The 20,960-nt window shown below is 34.1% G+C and overlaps 1 protein-coding gene across 2 annotated transcripts in view; it reads right to left on the reverse strand.

Moving 5' to 3' along the window:
- The window catches only part of SPAG16 (sperm associated antigen 16), a 1,005,541-nt gene that overhangs the window by 500,556 nt on the left and 484,025 nt on the right, over positions 1 to 20,960 (reverse strand). For both annotated transcript variants that reach the window (XM_058706052.1, XM_058706047.1), the window contains one exon: positions 6,990 to 7,133. In XM_058706052.1, coding sequence (XP_058562035.1) covers positions 6,990 to 7,133 — 144 coding nt within the window. The remainder of the gene's footprint in view (positions 1 to 6,989; positions 7,134 to 20,960) is intronic.

Here is a 20,960-nt window from a genome sequence, read left to right on the forward strand (position 1 = left end):
GTAAAAATCTACTGAGGTTTCCAGATGATCAAAGTATCTATCTCTTAAACTCAGAAAGAAACAGGACATTACAATCTTATGGAAATTGTACATCAACCTCTTCATTATGCTTTCAAATTTGAACTCTTGGCTTCATGCTTACAGCAAATAAAAAGGTTATTCATGCTTCTGGTTTTTTTAATAACTAAATGATATACTTGTCAAGGAGCTTTCATACTATGGTTTTAGCCACTATATAAATACATGAATAGATAGCTTATATGGGGAAGAAAGAGTATGAGGGATTTTTTTAGAGGCCTATTTATTCACAATTCATAAATCAGCTTATTAGGGTAAAAGTTATGTTTAACAGGATGCTGTCAGGTTTATTTCTGCTTCAGGCAATTAGGTCAGGAAAAAAATGCAGCACTTTGAAACTGTTTAAACCACTAATCCTAAATACTTTCATTTTACAGAGATATTTGGGAAGATACATGCTGCTTCATGTAATAAGCTGTGAATACAAAAGAAAATGCAACCCCAAGCATCAGAGAATTGGACATTGTATTTACACTCAAACTACCTTCTTGCCATTGAGCAGTTCTCTGGTATAGGACAAAAGTAAATAGTATATAATAAGGTAGTGTAGTGTGTGTTTTATTGATCTAATAATATTAACCTGGAGATTTATATGCAACTCTGTGCTTCAGTTACCCAAAGCTTGTCTAAATGGACCAACAATAATAAAACATACTTGTGGATATAGGAGGTTCAACACTATACACTTTACATTTCTCAAAAAAACAAACTAAAAAAAAAAGCTACTTTAAAAAGCATTTTGGGGCGCCTGGGTGGCTCAGTCGGTTGAGCGTCCGACTTCAGCTCAGGTCATGATCTCATGGTCTGTGGGTTCGAGCCCCGCGTCGGGCTCTGTGCTGACAGCTCAGAGCCTGGAGCCTATTTCAGATTCTGTGTCTCTCTCTCTCTCTGCCCCTCCCCTGTTCACGCTCTGTCTCTCTCTCAAAAATAAATAAACGTTAAAAAAAATTTAAAAGCATTTTTCGGGTTTTCTAGTGAAAAAAAATCCTCCTAAAACATAATCTAAAATGAAAAAAAAAATTAGAAATATGCAGAATTCTCTCTCTTCTTTAAAAACAAAATGTGGTAAGTTTATTGGTGTAAGTTTAAAAAAAACTTATGCTTTTCAAGAGCTAAGAATAGATATATAACATACATTTCACATTAATTGTACTTATTTTTCAATTTATAACTGTTTTGATGTTTAACTTGGCAAGAACTTCAGGTATCATCTTATCAACTGATAAAATATGGTTTATCAGCATTTTTCTAAGGGGTTTGGTGGGACCTAGACATCACAATACATTCTTCCTTTTTTATCCCATTGTGTTTAAGGCTACCAAGTTTATAAAAGGTTTTGGGGCACCTGGGTGGCTCAGTCGGTTGAGCCTCTGACTTTGGCTCAGGTCATGATCTCACAGTTTGTGGGTTCAAGCCTCACATCAGGCTCTGTGCTGACCGCTTGCTCAGAGCCTGGGGCCTGCTTCAGATTCTGTCTCCTTCTCTCTCTGCCCTCCCACGCTCATGTTTTGTCTCACTCTGTTTCTCAAAAATAAATGTAAAAAAAATTTTTTTAATGTTTTGAGTTATCTCTAAGTTCTCAAAATACCTATCAGTGGATAAAAATAATAATGGGTAACATTTATTGAACATATGTATATCAGGCAATAGTATTTTTGTTTTTAATATAGCTTTAACCTTCACCATCAACCTACAAAGTAGGTATTATTATGCCCATTTCACAGATGAGAAAACTGACAGGACTAGCAAAGATGAAGCTCGGATTCTAACATGGACAACCTGAAACTGATTCCATGTGTTAGAGGTTTAGAGTAGGGCATCTATCTTGCACTGGAGTATGCTTACAGTTTCTACTTTGTGGCATTGTATATTTCACTCTTTCAACAGTGCAAAGGCAACACCAATGCACATTCTCGGCATTGCTCCACTTATTCACGATTTTCTGTGACTAATGAATTTCTTTCTAAGCTGGTTCATTTGTCTATCCTGTAAATGCATAGGGTGCTTTACCTTGCCAATGTATGATTGCCATTTAGTGGTAGATATGTAATAAAAGCCAGTTCTACAGTGATTAGTTACCCACGCAATTCCTAAAAATTGCCTTGATACACAAACCCTACTAAGGAACTTAGAAACTTAGATGCAAAAAAAAAAAATCAATTCTACTATAAACAACTTATGGTAATGATCAGTTGTGTGTATAGTATTATTTTGAAACAAAATAGCCTTTGGGAGATTGGTCCTTTATGACAAGAGTTTTTAAATGCCATCAGTTGTATAGTCTGTATAATATTGGTCCAATGCCTATAATTAAAAGTTCTCCAGGGGTGCCTAGGTGGCTCACTTGGTTAAGTGTCTGACTCTTAATTTTGGCAGGTCATGATCTCATGGTTAGTGAGATCGAGGCCCATGTTGGGCTTTGTTTGTGCTGACAGAGCAGAATGAATAAATAAACATTAAAATAAAAAGCTTTCCACATACATTATTTTTGTGAGTTACAAATATGCTAGAAAATGTTAGCGTTCAAACAGTTTTAATAAAAAATAATCATTATCATTAAAGAAAAGAAAAATACATGGTTAACATTTATTGAGAATAAACACCAACTGAAAAAGTAACTCAGTTTGCACAGATATGAGAGAGCCTGGGCAGGCCTTGCTCCTATGGTGATTTTAGGTATTTCAGGTATTTTTGCCTTTTGATTTTATGTTCCCCACTTTGCCCTAACACCTGTAAGCACTCATTCCTCTTTCGATCCATCTAACTCCATGGCATCCAGGTTCTACATTTACCCACCATATCGTCTTAGTTTCCCATCTGTTCAGTTGTTCAAAATTCATTCTCGTCAATTTCAAGCATGGGACTTAACAATATTTTCAAACATTAAGTATAGATGGTAGATTTTTATGTAACCATTTTAAAGTATTCTTTAATATTTATCTACTATGATAATTTATACTATAATGTCCTCATAGTTGTATCACTTACTTTTTCCATACTTTTCAAGTACAATTGTATACTGCTTTTGAAAAAACATTTGACTGAATTCCATTTTCTACTTTCTTTTGAAAAGTTTTACATCTATGATTGTGAAATGGGCCTATAGTTATGGTGGGGGTAACTACATTTGTTCGGTTTAGAATCAGGCTTTTGCTATATTTTTAAAACCAGGAATAAAATTTCCTAATTTTCCTTGTTTTAAAAAAATTCATTGAACCTAAAAATTAAATGATTTTTTTAAAAATATAGTTTTTAAAACTCAGCCTTTAATGAAACTGCTCAAGATGGTAATGCAAGGTAGAATTTCCAAACTGTTTTTTTCTACTGTTATTAATCTCTTCTGGGTTTCTATTTAATCTTGATTCAGTGTTGCTAATATTTATTTTTGTAGCAATCTATTATTTTATAAAAATTTCCAAACATGTATATATTTTTTTGTCTTTGTAGCTTTAACTCCTTCTGAATCACTAAAGCTTATATTTGTTTCCCCACTTTTATTTTTCCAGCAGTTTTGTGAGGTATCTACTTCTATTATAATAGTTTCTTATTTTATTTTTCCTCAAAAAGCCTTTTAGATTAAAACATATTTACTCTTTTTATTCTAATTTAATTTATATTTTTCATTTAGTCATTCTTTTCTACATTTTGTTGACCAGTTGTACTTTTTAATTTGAATACATAATTCACTTTTTTTCAGTGTGTGTGTGTATGTGTGTGAGTGTGTGTGTATTAAACCATTTAATAAAGCATTTAAAGCTATGAATGTTACTCTGAATACAGCTTTGGTTACATCTCAGACATTTGATAAGTATTGTGGTAGAGATAGTTTACCAACTAGGTAATGACAGTTTAGAGTTCCTCTGTGACCCAATATTCATTTATTTTTTAATAATGCAGGTTTCATTTTGTTTTATTTATTTTTATTATTGAATTTTATTTAAAAAGTTATAGATTTCATAATTTCTATTGTGAAGAACTCATTTATACTAAATTTTTGGCGTAAGATTTATACATTAAAAAACTCCAATAATAAATGATTTCAAAAATCTATGTTTTCTCTTTACAGTTAAAAAACACTATTTTATTAATTCATCTAATTCAGTTGTTAATTTTGTTTACTTGACAGGTTAAAAACTGACCGAGATACTCTGAAGTCTTTGACTCTGATGACTATGGTTTTGTCAATGTCTTCTTGTATTTATGAGATATTTTGTTTTATGCATTTCCACATCATATTATCTGAATCCTCAAGTGAGAAGTTATCTTCACTATTTTTCACCTGTCAATCCTTCTTTGCCTGATATTAATATTACTTTGCCTGTTGTATTTGTTGTTTATGCACTGAAGTGGTCTGCTATGGCAAAGGAAATAGGACAACAAAGATTCATTTGGGTAAGTCAGGATATACCACTGTCATATTAAGTAAGATTGACCCCCAAAAGAAATTTGGATTATGTTAATGTGGAAGAAGAGACAGTGTATTTAATTTCATAGTAATCAGGAACACATCCAGCTGGAAGTTACAGAAAGTACTCAACTAGGAACAACCACAATTAAAAATAAAATAAAGAAAATATACACGTTTCTTTTTCTATGTGAAGAGCATGGGACTTAGACAGATGTCAGTATATAGTTTATCCACTCTGAACCTCTTCCAAGGAAACAGAATAAGCTGATCACAAAGATGGGCTCTGAGAAGGATTGTAATTGCATTCATTAATGAAAGATATAACTACATATTAAAGTATCATATTTGAATAAAATTTATTTTAATTTTTTAATTGCAGATTAGTACATAGAGAAATAGAAAATAATATTATCTTCAACAATAAACTATTTTTTTACTGGCCAGTTACCTAAGCCAAAATAAAAATAAAATGTCACAAATTTAAATTTCAGAAAGTATAAATTTCAACAAATTTTAAAACATAAACATTGTATATATGTATAATATATGTATATACATATATACATATGATCTTCAATGTTGATTTGCATACATTAAACATTATAAAGTTTTGAGGTTTTAAATATAAACTCTTTATGAATTGAACTCTACCCTAAATATAAGAGTTTTGTTTTTTTTCTTGTTGTTTCTGGTAAACATTTCTTATTTTTCATTAATTCTACAAAAAGAACACTTGCTATTCAGTGTCTCTCACTTAAAAACATTTAAGGTGAAATGTATTTTTTTCCTCATTATTTTTACCCTATGCACTAGAAAAAAGCAAACAGTGTAGCTACATTTTACTACAATTCTGCCAAAGAAAGTACTGAATGTAAATTCATATTATGAGTGAATAATGATGTATTTCACCTCATTTTAATTTCAGTAATTGAGTGGGAAAACAGGAACATCTATCTATTAAGAGGACTTTGTGCTGGTCAAGCACTAATGAGAAAATGTCTGAGTCACTGGTTGTCATGGTAACAGGGCATTATGGAAATCTGATTAGCATGCCCAGCATGCTACATAAGTGATAGACTATACCTCTAATTGTATTGTCTCTGCTTGCAAGATGGGCTTTATATTCCTAAAAGGTGAGGGGTGGCATGGATCTGTTTATCTGTATATCAAATATGAGCGGCACTACATATTTCAAAATTAAGTTCAAATACTTAGTATTAAACATAAATTACACTTTGAGAAGATTCTCAAAAATCAAAATAAATCAGCTCACTTCTCTCATTAACTCACAAATTTCTCAACAATTTCGTTTATTTTTATTTCAATCGAATTTTATTAGCTTTCATATGAAGGATAAGACAAAGATAATTAAAAAAAGAGAGAATTTTGTGAAAACATGAAAATAAATGAACAGAGGTCCTCCTAAGAACAAAATTTCCCAATGGAATTGTGTAGAAATTGTACCAAGAACTATGAGTCTCCAAGAATACCTAGACCAGAGATTGTTAGGGTCAGATGGAACAGCGTTTACAAATGTTAAGTGTAATGATGAACAAGAGAACATGGTCAGTCCTGGGACTAGGAGTTGCCCCAGGAACAAGTGTGGGCAGAGCTTTCTACCACTAGAAATACCACATCTAAGTGTTTAACAAAATCTTTATCTCTGTTCCCTTGGCCTCTGGGCCAAAATTCAGTGAATTCAGAAATTATAGGGCTCGATGCTTTCTTCTCTTTAATATGTTGAGTGTCATTAAATTTTCAAAGAAATTGATCATTGCCTTCTGATTCTTTTTGGTAGATAACTTAATTCTAAGAGGAAAACCTAAAGATTACCAGAAGCAAAGTAAACACTGGTGTGCATTCTTGACTAGAAATCCATGTGTCTTGTCAGAGCTTGTGTGTACGAGAAGCATTAATAATGCTTGTCCTGGGAAACTTACCATTTTTGTTAAGTGCATCAGCATGTGGACTAAGTTTTACATGATCCAAATATCAAAAACAATCAATCTAAAGTCAATATAATGAAAGCCCAAGAGCATTTCTCTACATGTCTCAAAATTCAGTGGAAGGTGTCGGGTTGCAGAGAGAAAAGTACAAAGGCAGCAGACTATAAACTTTCATTTATATGAGATGACTAAGTCCTAGATATCTATCCTACAGCAGAGGCTATAGTTAACAATATTGTGTCATATACTTAAAAAGAGGGTATACATTACATGAATTATTTTATAATAAATACTAATAATAGCGCAGATAGGAGGAAACTTTTGGAGATGATAGATATGTTTATGGCATAGATTGTGGTGGTGATTTCAAGGATGTATATTTATCTTCAAACTTACCAAGTTGCTTACATTAACTTTGTACATTTTTTTTTTGTATGTCATTCATACTTAAATAAAGTAGTTAAAAGAAAAAAAAAAAACAGGAGAGTGATAGAAGCAGAGTAAACAAGCGCATTCCTGGAGAGAGTAGACAGGTTCAGGGAATTGTGTGCACTGACCTGGGATGGAAGCAACAGTCAGAAAGCCAGTCAGTGTGGCCAAATCCTGTGAGAAGCACGTTGCCTTTGGGTAGTCCCACCACCTTCCAGAGGCGGTCCTCCCCACAGGAGATTAGGATGTCTTTGCAGGGGTGCATGATGATGCTGCACAGGGAGAGATAAGAGAAGAGAGTTATGAGGCGATAACAGCAAACTGTTCCACATTTTGAATAAACAAAACAACAGTAGATAAACAACAACAAACAATCGCATTTCAGCAAAGCAGGACCACAGGATTGCTCACAGAGTACTATTTCAGAAGTCAAAAGAGCCAGGTTCCACCTCTTGGTGATGGCTCTCACGATCACCATCAACCTAACAAACTTCACTGGATCTCAGATTCCTCGTTTGTAAAATAAGATGATTGGTTTAGATGATGTTCCTGTCTTAATCCTGACTTGAACATAATAATTCTGATTTTTCTTTTATGGAGGAAAATTTATGCCAATGATAATTTGGCGTTAGGATATTTGAACCAGTAGGCATGCTTATTATAGAAAATCAAGAATCTTTTCAGACTACAGTGTATCTTAAATCAGACATTATCCAGGAAGAGATCATGAATCATAACCACATTATCACAGCTCTATAACAAATACTATAAATGAAACATTAACTCCATGGCCCACTATCTACACAAAACAAAGAAGCTCAAATTCTGTGTTAATATGCCACTTAAATTGGCTTCAGTCAATGCACAGTACACAAATTACAGTAATGAATTCAGGATGCATAAGGCAATTCCCACTCTATAAAGGCATAGAGGGAAATGAGAAAGAAGTATGTAAAATTAATGATTAACACATTAAGCAGTATTATTTGAACTGGGCTATGATCATTGTGGCTATTTAAATATTGGAGTTAAACCATTCTAAAATCAAGAGTCTACAAGGTTAATGCCTGATATTTTATCTATGGCAACGTTTTAATCTTATTTATATAGAGTTTCATCTATGCTTTACGATGTAATAGGAACAAATGTGCCCAATGTTAAGCACCTATTAAAATTTTAGCCAATATATTACCAACAAATTGTTCAATTTCAACATAGCCATCTCAAATCAAAGACATAATTCATTTACTTGTCTATATAGTGAAATAAAACAAAAAAAGACTTTAAAAAATAAAAATTACACATTCACTCCTCCCACAGTCCATTCTATGAATGGTCATGTTTCTCTCTTCTGCAATGTAGACTTTAGGAAATTGCTTTCCCAATGACATCATGGTCTCAGTCCACACCTACCATCATTAACTCCAGGGCTTACATGAGAGCAAAACATTCCTCATCATAGATCCCTTCCAGTAATACGATTAAAATCCCAGAATTTGAGGCTGGAAACTTATGTTCTCACATTAGATCTATATAGTTTTGGAAATCTGCTGGGGTCAGTCAATGTTGGAAATAATCAACTTACAGGCATGTAACCACTATGACCAGGACCCTCTTTCTAGTGAGACCCTATTTTTCCCCAGCATTCTGTTGCTCAAAATAAACACAAAAGGGAAATTAGCCATTTTGCAATTCATCACAATGTTAGTTTGTGACTTTCAGAAGACCAACTCAGGAAAGGAATTTATTACAGCTCAAATGGGGTAGAGGATACATTTATAGAACTTAATTAGAAGAAAAATATGATGAGAGGTAAAAAAAGGCCAGATTGAAATAAATTCTATATTCAAACACACAGAAGAAGGAAAACCAAATCCTTGAAGCTACTGAGTATGATATATGTTGACTCACAGTTTTCCTGGCAGACACATGCACACTTGACTAGATGATAAATTACCCTCTTTAAGTAAGATAACTAAAATCACTGATGTCTTTACAGACTTTGAAAGATAAGTTTCCAAAATGACTTTTGTGAGGGGAGCTATTTGTAGAAGTTAAGGAAAAAAATATAAACAAACTCATTGGTAGCTAATCAGTCTTGAAAGTGTTTTTTTCCAGGCTCTTCCTGATCTCTTCTAATTTGGGGCCTCCTCCAAACCATCTATAACATCCACTTCTACCTCACATGGTCTTATCCTAGTTATCACACTCTCAGGCTTCTTTGTTCATGTAATTCTTTTCTAACACGGACTCTTTTTTTTTTTTTTAATATCTCCATCTATAAATGAGTTTTATTATAATCATTCTGGACAAATTTCAGTCAAGAAACTAATATTTTATTATTTAAAGAATATATTTTAATTCATTCATGAAAGAGTTTTTAAGTGAAGAGAACTATACCCAGCATATACAGAAGAGAATGCTTTCATCACAACCAATCAATCAATACTTGTTATTGAATTAGTCACTGAATAAGTATACCAGCAAATACTGGGTCATAGTGATAAAGACCCCCTATGAAAATTAGCAAATCCCAATTCAGATCACTCCATATGGGAGAAGATCAAGATTGGGAACACAAGTTAAGGGCCATGGACCAGAAATATTTCCCAAGGTACCTAAGTTCAGTGTTATTGTCAACTCTGCAGTGAGGCACTGGTATCTGAAATCTTCCTCCTCTTCCTCTTCATTGTCAATTAAAAGCAATGATATCTAGCATTGTTTGAAAACTGAACATACACCAGAAATGGTATGTTTTTGTATCCTTACAAGCTCAGGAGAGGAGTGGTTTAGGTCTGTCCATTTGCTGTATACTTGCTGTATACTCAAACCCAACAATGGCTGGTACAAAGTAGCTACTCAATAAATGCTTGTCAAGTATCTGAGTTATTAACAATTAGTTTTGTTATTTTGTGACTAAGTAAACAGAGATTGGGATATTATATAAATTGCTTAAGTTCACATGTGGTAATGGATGGAGGCTGACTTTGAACTCAGGACAGCCTCACTTTGGAGCTCATGATTTTAGCTACTTCTACTTAGTATCAGTCTTTCATAGTTTATTATTTATATGTGTATATTATAAACATCGATAAATTCTCATTATAGAGATTGGAGATATTATTATTTCACATAAATGCTTAAGTTATTTAGTCCCTATTAATAGAATTAAAGAACACATCTAGGAATTATCAATGTATATATCAGAGCTGGGTACCACTTAACCTCTCAGTGTCTTTTTTTTTTTTGTTATGTTTCTTTAGTTTTGAGAGAGAGAGAAAGCTAGAAAGCAAGTGGGGAGGGGGCAGAGAGAAAGGGAGACACAGAATCTGAAGCAGACTCCAGGCTCTGAGGTGTCAGCACTGAGCTTGATGCAGGGCTTAAACCCATGAACTGTGAGATCATTTCCTGAGCCAACGTTCGATGCTTACTGACTGAGACACCCAGGTGCCCCTTGACCTCTGAGTGTCTTAAAGGCTGTAGTGGACCCCACCCTTTACAACTAAAGTGCTCTGCTGCTGTAGGGAAAACCAGGTAAGTAGCATTCGCTAACTTCCTGTCTGCATAAAGCTTCTGTGCTGATTAATTGTATGTTGCACTTAATAAGAGCTTTCTGAAAGATCTTATTCTCTGGTGTTAATTTTATGAGCCTTGTATGTACTTCAAGGTTTCAGAGGGCACAGAATTTTTATCCACCTATTTCCATAAGCACTCTGTAAAGGAAAATGTAGAAGGATATTTAGTAAGCGTTGATTCCATAGACTTTTATTTCACTGAGAATTTCCCCAGTATATTCAGGCCTCAACTTTTATCATTTTGCTTATCTCTGAATCAGTCTTTTCAGGAAGTTGAAGAATAGGAGAAATAATGAACACTTTATAGGAGTTCCTGATTAGAAACTTACAAACATTAACTCACTTAATGGTCATAATATCCCTGTGAGTTAGGTCTACTATTATACCCATCTTGCAGATTGTAGAACTGGGGCACATACAGGTTAAGTGATCTGCTTAAGGTCATGAAGCCAGCAAGTTACAGAGTGAGGACATGCATATGAACAGAATGTCTCCAGAGTCCAAGTCTCTCAGTAGAGTGAGCTCAGAACCTCAGCTGCCTTTTCCTTTTTTGATTACAACAGAAGCAGAAACCATGGCATAGAGTATACTAGTATTTAAGAGTGTGGGCTCCAGAGTAAGATGTGAGTTTGAACTCTTACTCCAGTGTTTACTTGCTAGGCATCTTTAGATAAATCACTTCACTAGCCTTTTCCTCAGCTTCCTCATCTGAAAAATGGGAAGAATATGATACAGACCTCAGAGGTTTTTTTGAGAATTAAATAAGTAAATACATGTACAGGACTTAGAGTAGTGGTAAAAAAGTAATGAAACCTCAGTGAACGTTACCACAGCACAGAGTCACTGAGGCCAGCATGCCTAGCTTGAATATTGGCCTACAACTTAATAGCTAATTACTTTGTATAACTTCTCAGCCTCAGTTTCCATATTTGTGAAAAGGAAAAATAAAACTCATTCATAGAGGTGTTGTGAGGAGAAAAGAAGCTGGTATATGTAAAGTGGTTGAAACAATATCTGAACATAGTTGGCTGTCCATAAATGTTAGCTATTATATTATTCAACACCACTGAATTTCATTGTAACCTGGCCCTCCGTGCAGTTAACTTCTATAAACTATACATGCTTCTTTTAAAGAACATGGGTAGTAAATTTAATGCTTCAAATTGTAGATATTTAGAGATAAATGATGTTTCCATGTAGTTTGACAGACATTGGTCACTGCTGGGCTTTATTTGATGTCGAATCGTCTGGTAAAAAGGCAGGTCCCAAACATAATACTTTCACAGGTAAACCTAAAGAAGTTCTGTGGTTGTTTATTTTATGATATGATTTTAAGAAATGCATTGAGGGAAACAGTGGACAGTATGTATACACTGCCTCCTATTCCTGTCGTCATGTATACAACTGAGACAAAGTAGTTGTGGACCATCGAGCAAAGCCTCTGCTAGGTCATAGACCTCCTGAGATGAGAACAGCACAGTTCCTCTCCCCAAGTTCGGTCCACAAATAGAGGTGTCCCTCTTGTAACCATAAAATGACTTTGCTTCTCAAAGATGTCTTCCTGAAGTTCTAATTAATAAGAATAATGAGCTCTTACTGAATATCTTCCTGGCACCTGCCCTAAGTGCCACAAAGTCATTTTACTTTAAACTTTGAATATAAGCTTTCTGCTTCCCTTTAACTTACTATTAATTATAATTACAAGATTCAAAGACAAAGGCCCTGTCATCTCATTCCCAAGTTAATAAGCTTGTGACTAGGGTGGAAATAGTACAGGAAAACATCTTAGGGATTTAAAAAAAGAAAATGTGGATGAATGCTAGTTCTGCTTCTTTATCAAGTCATGTCCTGATGAAGCATCCATAAAATGTTTTGTTAAACAATACCCCAGGCAAGTTACATAAACTATTATGTTCTATGAGAGATTTTTATTTTACAAAAGGACATATTCCTTATAATAGACCACATGATATATACTTCAAAAGCTCTTCTCTCTAATTGAAATTGTTCTTTCCAGTAGTGGCATTACACAAGAATATTTTGGAAGGAATATGTGTAGGTGTATGGCGAACACTATTAATTATCAGTAGAGTCAGTGACATAAGCACCGCTGTTAGACTTTTCAAAGAGAAGAATACTAATCCAAAAAAAAAGATTGTCACAAGAAAGACTAATTAGATACCCCTGTCTTCACTTTGGGTTATTCAGCATTGTAAATGTTTCCTTCACTTCAGTTCACAGACTCTAATTATTTCCAACACGGAAGATGCACAGTAGTTTGAAAATGAATCGATATCAAAATGTGTGCCCCATAAACTTTAGGTGACCACTTAGCTACTTATCCTTAGTGACAGCACACCCTCACACATAACATATGTTTTTATCCAGCTTACCCAGACAAGTATATATAAAAGACTTGTCCCCTTGCTTAGCTAATAATTGCATCTTATAATTGGATATGCATCGAGATTTACAAAGCACTCTAACATGCAACTTTTTTTCATTATTTCGACAAATATGTATCATGAGCCTATGATGCAGTATGCAAAACAGACAGGGGCATCACCCTCATCATTTCACTCATTTACATATGAATGGAGGGAAACAAATAGCAGCAATACAATAACTGAACAAAATGATTCAAGTATAAGAAAAACACAAAGTGATGTGGCAATGATTGAGGGGGTGTGTTATTTTTGATGAAGTGGTTAGGGGAGTCCTCCTTGAAGATATGACATGCTAGCTAACATCAGAATGGCAAGAAGGAAGAAGCATCTTTAGGATGATATAGGGGCAGGTGATTTCAGGTACAGGTGACTGCGCATGTAAAAGCACAATGGCTAAAAGAAATTGGTGTACTCAAGGGAAAGAAGGCCAGGGGGACTGGTGGAGCAGGCAAGGAGGGCTGTGTTGAGGATGGAAGAGGAACCGTAGAAAGACAAAGACCAGATCATGTAGGGCATCATAGGTTGAGAAAAGAAGACCGAAATTTACCACAAGATCATTTAAGTAGGAGAATGGTATATAAATGGTAAGTATTTAAAAGATCTCTAGCTGCTACATGGAAAATGAGAAAGTGCAGAGCAAGAGAAGAAACCAGGACATTTAGCTAGAGCTGTACAGCAGTAACCTAAGAATAATGGCTGTAAATCCATTTAACATATAGCTTCTCATTACTATGACAGATGTCACTTTAGCTTACTAAGATTTTCATCGTCTTTAGGAAGTGTCAGCTCAAAGTTGTTCTCACCAATAAAAAATATTAAATAAAGTGTACTTTAAAAAGTGCCAAAGTAAAATGGAATACAACTCATAAAACATAGGTATGCACAAAACAAAATAATTAGAAATCTGTCAAAATAAGGTATCAGGTCACATTCATTTTTAGAATTCAATGAAGGAAATGTGAAGTATTAAATATTAATACTTCTGTCACTTTAAATTTAAAAATTGTGATACTACAGATTTTATTCAAAGCTAAGTAGGATTTATATTGTCAAGATCTGGAAAGTAGCACTTCCTTTTATTTTTACTAAATAGGTGGGCATTGTCACAGTTTACAGACTTATTAATAATGCCCTGAATGGTAGTCAGAAAGGCTAACCTCTCCTTTTTATTTTAATTTTTTGTTCGATGTTCTTGCAAACATTGTATATACATTATATTTACAGTAAATTTGGAGTAAATAGTTTTTTCTTTGTCCTGCTATCTGGCTGGTAATGCTAATCCAACCATCAACAGGTGAGGCAAGGAAGACTGGATGTGTGTTCAGGGTCATCAGTGGGGAAAGGCCTTAAGCAGTGACTTAGATTACACAGTAGATACTCAAAAGGCCAAATATAAAAAGAACAAATTTACACACAACTTATGTAACATCTTAACATTCATCCATACAAGCAGTTGATAAACTAAACCAAATCCTTTTTAACAAGATATAAATTATTTGGCTTTTCTCACTTCATGCAAAGAAGCAGTTCCATACAACTTTCCCAAAATCTTTGTTTTCTTTGAATTGCATAGCACAAATGTGTATTTTTAAAATAAGTTTTCTTTAATTTCAGATGTAATAAGTTTTCTACGAAGAGTTTTCAAGTTAAATAAATTTCAGGTAAAGTCCTAAATAAATTAAACCAACTCCATACTTATAAATAAGAGTAATCTTAATTTTGTTATACTAATGTCTATATACTAATATAAACACTCCATTGAGATTTATAGATTTGTATTTTAATATGACAAAAATCTCCAAATACACATGCAAAGGTAAAGATTTTTCATTAACAATCAACTCAAAGTCACTTATGAAAAGTCAGCATATATGCAAATATGCTGTCTAATAATTTTTCAAAATGTACTGTGGCCTCATCTACACAACTGGATGTCTCTGTTTCACAGGGTGGGGAAGCTCCCACTCTCACGAATGCATAAATGATGCCATTTCCCAATTGTCTTTGAAATGAAAATTCTTAAGACCTGGGGACCAGTGGCCCTGAACAAAAGTCATCCTCACATAAAAATGTGATATCATTTATTCGGTCTCCTTCACTTTATTCTTGTTTTATTTATCAAATAAAACAAAACTTAGAAAAGGATACTCTTAATCTGAATAATATCATTCAATTTTCTCTAGAGCTTTCTGAAGTTTCTACTATATGAAAGACCATTTCAAAATACAGACTCAACTAAATTAAATGTATAAACTCCAAAGACAAATGAAGCCAGGATGTGCTATTCATGTAAATGGAAGGAGGAAGATCATCAAAACAGTTTAACTGTTTTCAGATTTATGAAAATATCTCCTGGAACCTTCCTGTTACTTTAGCAGCTGAACATTTTATGCTACATAGTTTTATACACACTGTGCTTCATGTTATGAAATCACTGTAGTTCTTTATGGTTTAACAGGTTTGAAAGTTACATTACACATTTATGTTCTTAAGAAACCCATTTCAATAATAAAGTTTATTTGGTTATTTCATGTTTCAGCAATTTACAAGAGCCCTTTGTAGCTATGAATATAAAAATTTTCCATTCCACATCTTAGTATAATAGTGACATAGAATAGATGTTTTTTTAAGCTAAAGTCAAACATCCCCAGTAAGAGCTCTATCATTAAATCTCTTTTCCAGGAGAATATTTAAAAATACGACTGAGATATATAATCTAGGAATAATTGGGAGTATTACTACTTAAGATATGGAATTAAGGTAAATTTACATGCTATAGTACAGAATTCTGTTCTGAATTTGGCCCAATTTATTAGAAACCACCAAGCCAATGTGAGGGTTGTAATGATGTTTCACTACCAGCTCTATTTTTGGTACACATTTGATAAATAAATTAGAAAGCCAAAATTAAATATTTTTGATTGTTTTATTTTTGAGAAATAGTAAAGTTTAGCACTTTTTTACAAATATGTTTTGGAATTTAAGGAGCATGTTGAGATTATCATAAATTATAGAGATCATTCTGAATATCAATTTCTATATCAAAAAGTGTCTTAAGACTGTGTTTATATCACCCTGGCCCATTTGTGTCAGAGTCCATGCAGCAGGACTGATGGGGACAAGAAATGGCACTAATTTCCTAGTGTGGCACTCACTGTATGTAGCTAAGGATGTTCGAGGGGAAGCTGGAGCTGCCATGAGTGAGCCCCTGATCTTCCCAGTGAATGTGGGAGGAAGAAGGGACAGGAGTAAAACTCAGCTACAAAAACATCTCACTAAAGCTATTTAAAAATCACAAACAAGTTAAGTTCAGGGTTGGCGACCAGAATTGATGAATACAATGAAAAATTAAGTTCACGGGGTGGAATTAGGTGGCCAACTGGGCCAAAGTGAGAACTGGTAAACACATAAGATGGTTGGACTTAAACCCTACAGGTCCAAACAATGACAGATTTAGAAAAGCAAGAAACCGACAGGAAATGTGTCTTGATAATTTGCCATGCAGTAGGGTGCTGTTTTATCTTTTATTCATATGAATTCGCCTCTAGGTTGTAAATGCTACTCACATCTTCCTTCCTCTCCATGTGAGAGAGACAGAAATGAAGAGGGGTATATTGGCTAGTTGTTCTTTTCCTAACTACCCACTTTGGGTAAGAAAAGGGGACAGAGAGAGCAATCTAAGCAGCAACCTGCTAGAATCTCAGGTAAGCACTGGAGTTTCTGTTTACAGTCAGATCAATATTACAGTCAGAACAGGAGCAACTGGGGGCTCCTGGGTGGCTCAGTCGGTTAAGCATCAGACTCTTGATTTCAGGTCATGATCCCAGGGTTGTGGGATCAAGCCCTGTGTGGAGCTCCACACTGAGCATGGAGCCTGCTTGGGATTCTCTCTCTCTCTCTCTCTCTCTCTCTCTCTCTCTCTCTCTCCCACCCCCCCGTCCTCTCTCCTGCTTTCTCTCTATAAAATTATATATATATGTGTGTGTGTATATATATATATATATATATATATATATATATATATAATTTACATATTATATTATATATAAATAATATAATTATATATTATACACAATTTATATATTATATCATATATTATATATAAATATATATATAATATATATAAATACATATATAATATATATAAATAAAAGAACAGGAACAACTGCATATTCAATTCCATGATATATTATCTATTTTTACTTCTACCAATTCGTGGGAGAAATAAAGGTATGTACCATTCCCAATTATCTGAAGGATACAGCTTAATTGAACCTCCTTTTATAAATAACTCAAATTACTTTCCATATGCATATTTAACATCTGCAGCAGAGACCCTCTTAAAATTTTTCAAAGCTTCCCTATACCATATGGCTCTGCTTTCAGTTACTTTTTGCATCGTGTGTGTGCACATGCATGTGCAGGCATGTGGGTGTGAATATACAACTTACATTTGAACATTTTGTTTATTTATGTAATCCTTAGCAAGGAAAAGAATCTCACTATAAGAGCAACCAGGAGAGGTGGTAGGTGTTTGCTGCAGTGTTTATCAAGCCCTTAATCCTTCTTGTTCAAGCCTCCTCCTGTGTGTTGTTTTCCACTTTACCTCAATCATGTAGGTATAAGAATGCTGAGGCTAAGGTTTTGTGTGCTTGAGCACTCTGCTTTATCTTTTCTCAATCTAAGTTTTCAGTGACCTGTAAAATTTCACCTGATTTAATAACTTCACTTATATATATTTCCATCCTCTTCTAAACGGATCAGCTGCTTCCATGCCCCTCCCCCACATCTTTATCAATATTGCTAATGCAATAAAGCAAATTTCAAACTGAAGGGCAGAAAAGAATGATGTGGGCAGATAATCATGAGAAATACTTTATTTTAGGTCAAGTTAGGCACTGGCAGTTCTAAACACAAAGTTGCAAATGTGTTAATAACAATCATTCTTATTTGGGGCACGTGTGTGGCTCAGTTGGTTTAATGTCTGACTTCGGCTCAGGTCATGATCTCACTGTTTGTGGGTTCCAGCCCCACGTTGGGCTTTGCACTGACAGCTTGGAGCCTGGTCCCTGCTTCAGATTCTGTGACTCCCTCTCTCTCTGCTCCTCCCCTGCTCGCACTCTGACTCTCTTGCGCTCTCTCTTTTTCTCTCTCAAAAATAAATAAACGTTAAAAAAATTAAAAAATAATCATTATTATTCTAGAACATTTTGGCAAAAGGAAATTATTTTGTTATAGCATGTTATTAGTTTGACAGAAATAGAAGGAATTTCATATGTTATGATAATTTTCTTTTTTGGTTAAGACAATCACAGCAATAGTTTAAGCAATGGAGCTCTACATAGCAGTTACTCTAAAGGTTGTGGTCTGTGTTACTCAGCACTTGGAGGATACCTAAGCCTTGGTTTCCTGTTCCTTAAAATAGGAATAATAAGTGCCTTTAGCTCATATAGGAGATTAGATGAAACAATTCATAAATAGTGCTTAGTGCAGTTCCTGGTGTTCAATAAAATTAACTATTCCAATTCTTATTTTAAATAGTTTTGGCAGCTCTTTCTCACATAGTAGATATTTAGTGAGTTCTTGTAAACAGAATTATCTCCTAAAGATGTCCATGTCTGAAAGGGGAGGTCATTCAAAACACATGAGAGTTGGTTGACCCATGAGCTGAACTCGGGCAGTCATAGCCTCCTCACTCCCTCTCCTGTCCTTGGAATGTGGGTTCTGTTTGTCTTTCCTGTTACCAGAGGCTGCTTCAAGGACATGGCCTTGAGATAGTGATGTAGTGTGGAGAATATCTGCATGATATACATGACTGAACCCAGTTAAGTCCTCTATATAAACTTTTAAGATTTGGCAGGTGGGCTCAGGGATCTATTCGTATTGCCACCACCGAAGACAAGGCTTGTATGTTAAGTTTCCTTGATTATTAAAACAACTACCAACCGGGAGGGGGTTGCCTCTTTCTTCAGTCTCTTCCTGAACTCTGAGTATGGGAGTTGATTTCAGATGACATACAGAAAGCCCTCAAGGAGGTTATGAACCAACAATCCTTGAAGTCTGGGAATATGCTTAAAGTAAGAAAAGTACCCTGGAGGGTGGGTCTAATCTAATTACAGCAGTCATTAAAAAAAAAAAAATGAGACAGAAATGTAAGTCAGAGATATTCAAAGCATGAGATTTGATCCACCTTATCTGCTTTGAAGTTGAAGGAAAGGGAAAATGGATCTCAGAATGTGGACGACCTCTAGAAGATGAGAATTGTTCTTACCCTGGCAGCCAGCAAGGAAAAAGGAACCTCAGTCCTATAAGTATCTAGAACTGAATTTTGTCCACTATCTGAATGAGGCTGGAAGCAGATTCCACCTCAGAGTGAAGACAAGAGCACGGTCTTACTGACGCTTAGATTTTAGCCCAGTGAGATGCCAGGCAGAGGACCCAGTCAGCCTGCCCAGACTTCTATCTACAGAACCATGAGATAAGAAATGTATGTTGGTTTAAGTCACCAAATTTGTGGTAATGTGTTATAGCAGCAATAGGAAAGTGACACAGTCTTAAAGTAACAAAGGAAATTAAATTTAATTCAGAACATTATTGGTCTGTTTCGTGGAATATGAAATTATAGTTTCTAATATTTTAAATTTAATATAAAGGGGTCTCACTGATTTAGATCAGTTGTTTTCAATGAAAACAAAACCATTAATATTTTATAAGTATATTATTTTGTGTCAAATTAATCAAACTTCCAGAAGGAACATAGCTTTTTGCCATGACTGATTTTCTTGAGATTTTTATCAGTCTTGAATCACACAAGAACACTGTAATTAAGTCAGAAAAACAGTAAGCAAAGAAAGGGATATAAAACAAGATACTTTAATTTCCTCCCCAATGAAATGTTAAAGTCCATCTTGTTCTAAGAGAATTTTCTTTAGGCCTTTATGGCAGGTAATTTTAGTGGCAATATACATAGATACATAATATTATTTTATATTGTACCATATTTTATATATATATATATATATATATAAATATATATACACACTAAAAATATAAATATAAATATTTAAATATAAATAAATATATAAATATAAATATAAAAATATAAATATAAATATAAAACATAAAAAAATATATATACACACACTAAATCTTTTCTTCTCACAGTTTTCAATTGGTTTTATCAGATTGGAAAAATATTTGATTGTTGATAAGCTCTCTTTTCCTAAAAAATATATATGAAATTAATTTTTTAAAATAGCTTTAAACCTTTTTAAGAACCACAACAGTTTTTTTTATATTTATGATAGTTGATGTATTTTCACTTGTGAAAAATAATTAAGACATTAATTCACCTCACATAAATCATCTAACTGACTAATGACTATGTTTTACAGTAAGTAGCTTTTTTACTATCCCCAAATAACCTTTGGTTATTCTCATGATGAAAATATATGGCTCCAACATACTTAGAATACATACATACATAAATGTATGTGCGTGTGTGTATGTGTGTATATACACGCACACATGCACATATATATAGTTAGGAGTTACTCTTAAAACTTGTTTTTTTCTTTCTTTTACTTTTTTTTAGCAACATTGATAAAAGTAAAAGTATCTGTAAGAATAAACTGGATCTTTTCACATAGTTGCAACTTTACAGTAATAGTTTCATTCAAATTTTACATTTATTTCTCTTCTGAAATGTGTTTCATTTTTTGGGTTTTTTTTTTTTTAGTATTATTTATTCATTTTGAGGAGAGAGAGAGAGGGAAAGAGAGAGGGAGAGAGAGAGAATCCCAAGCTGAGAGCATGGAGCCCCATACAGGCCTCATCCCACCAAGCATGAGATCATGACCTGAGCCAAATGAAGAGTCAGAGATTTAACCCACTGAGCCACCCAGGCACTCCACGAAATGTTTACTTTTGTGGAACACAGATAAACATCAGCTTTTAAGATCACTGCTATTGTATCTACAATTCATTCCTGTGTTCAGTCCCTTGGCAGTGTAACTTTGCAGTATCTCTTCCAACTGTGACTATAGACCTGCCCATATGACTGGGAGTAAATGTGGCA

This window comes from Neofelis nebulosa, chromosome 2, assembly GCF_028018385.1.
Source record: "Neofelis nebulosa isolate mNeoNeb1 chromosome 2, mNeoNeb1.pri, whole genome shotgun sequence".
Taxonomy (NCBI): domain Eukaryota; kingdom Metazoa; phylum Chordata; class Mammalia; order Carnivora; family Felidae; genus Neofelis; species Neofelis nebulosa.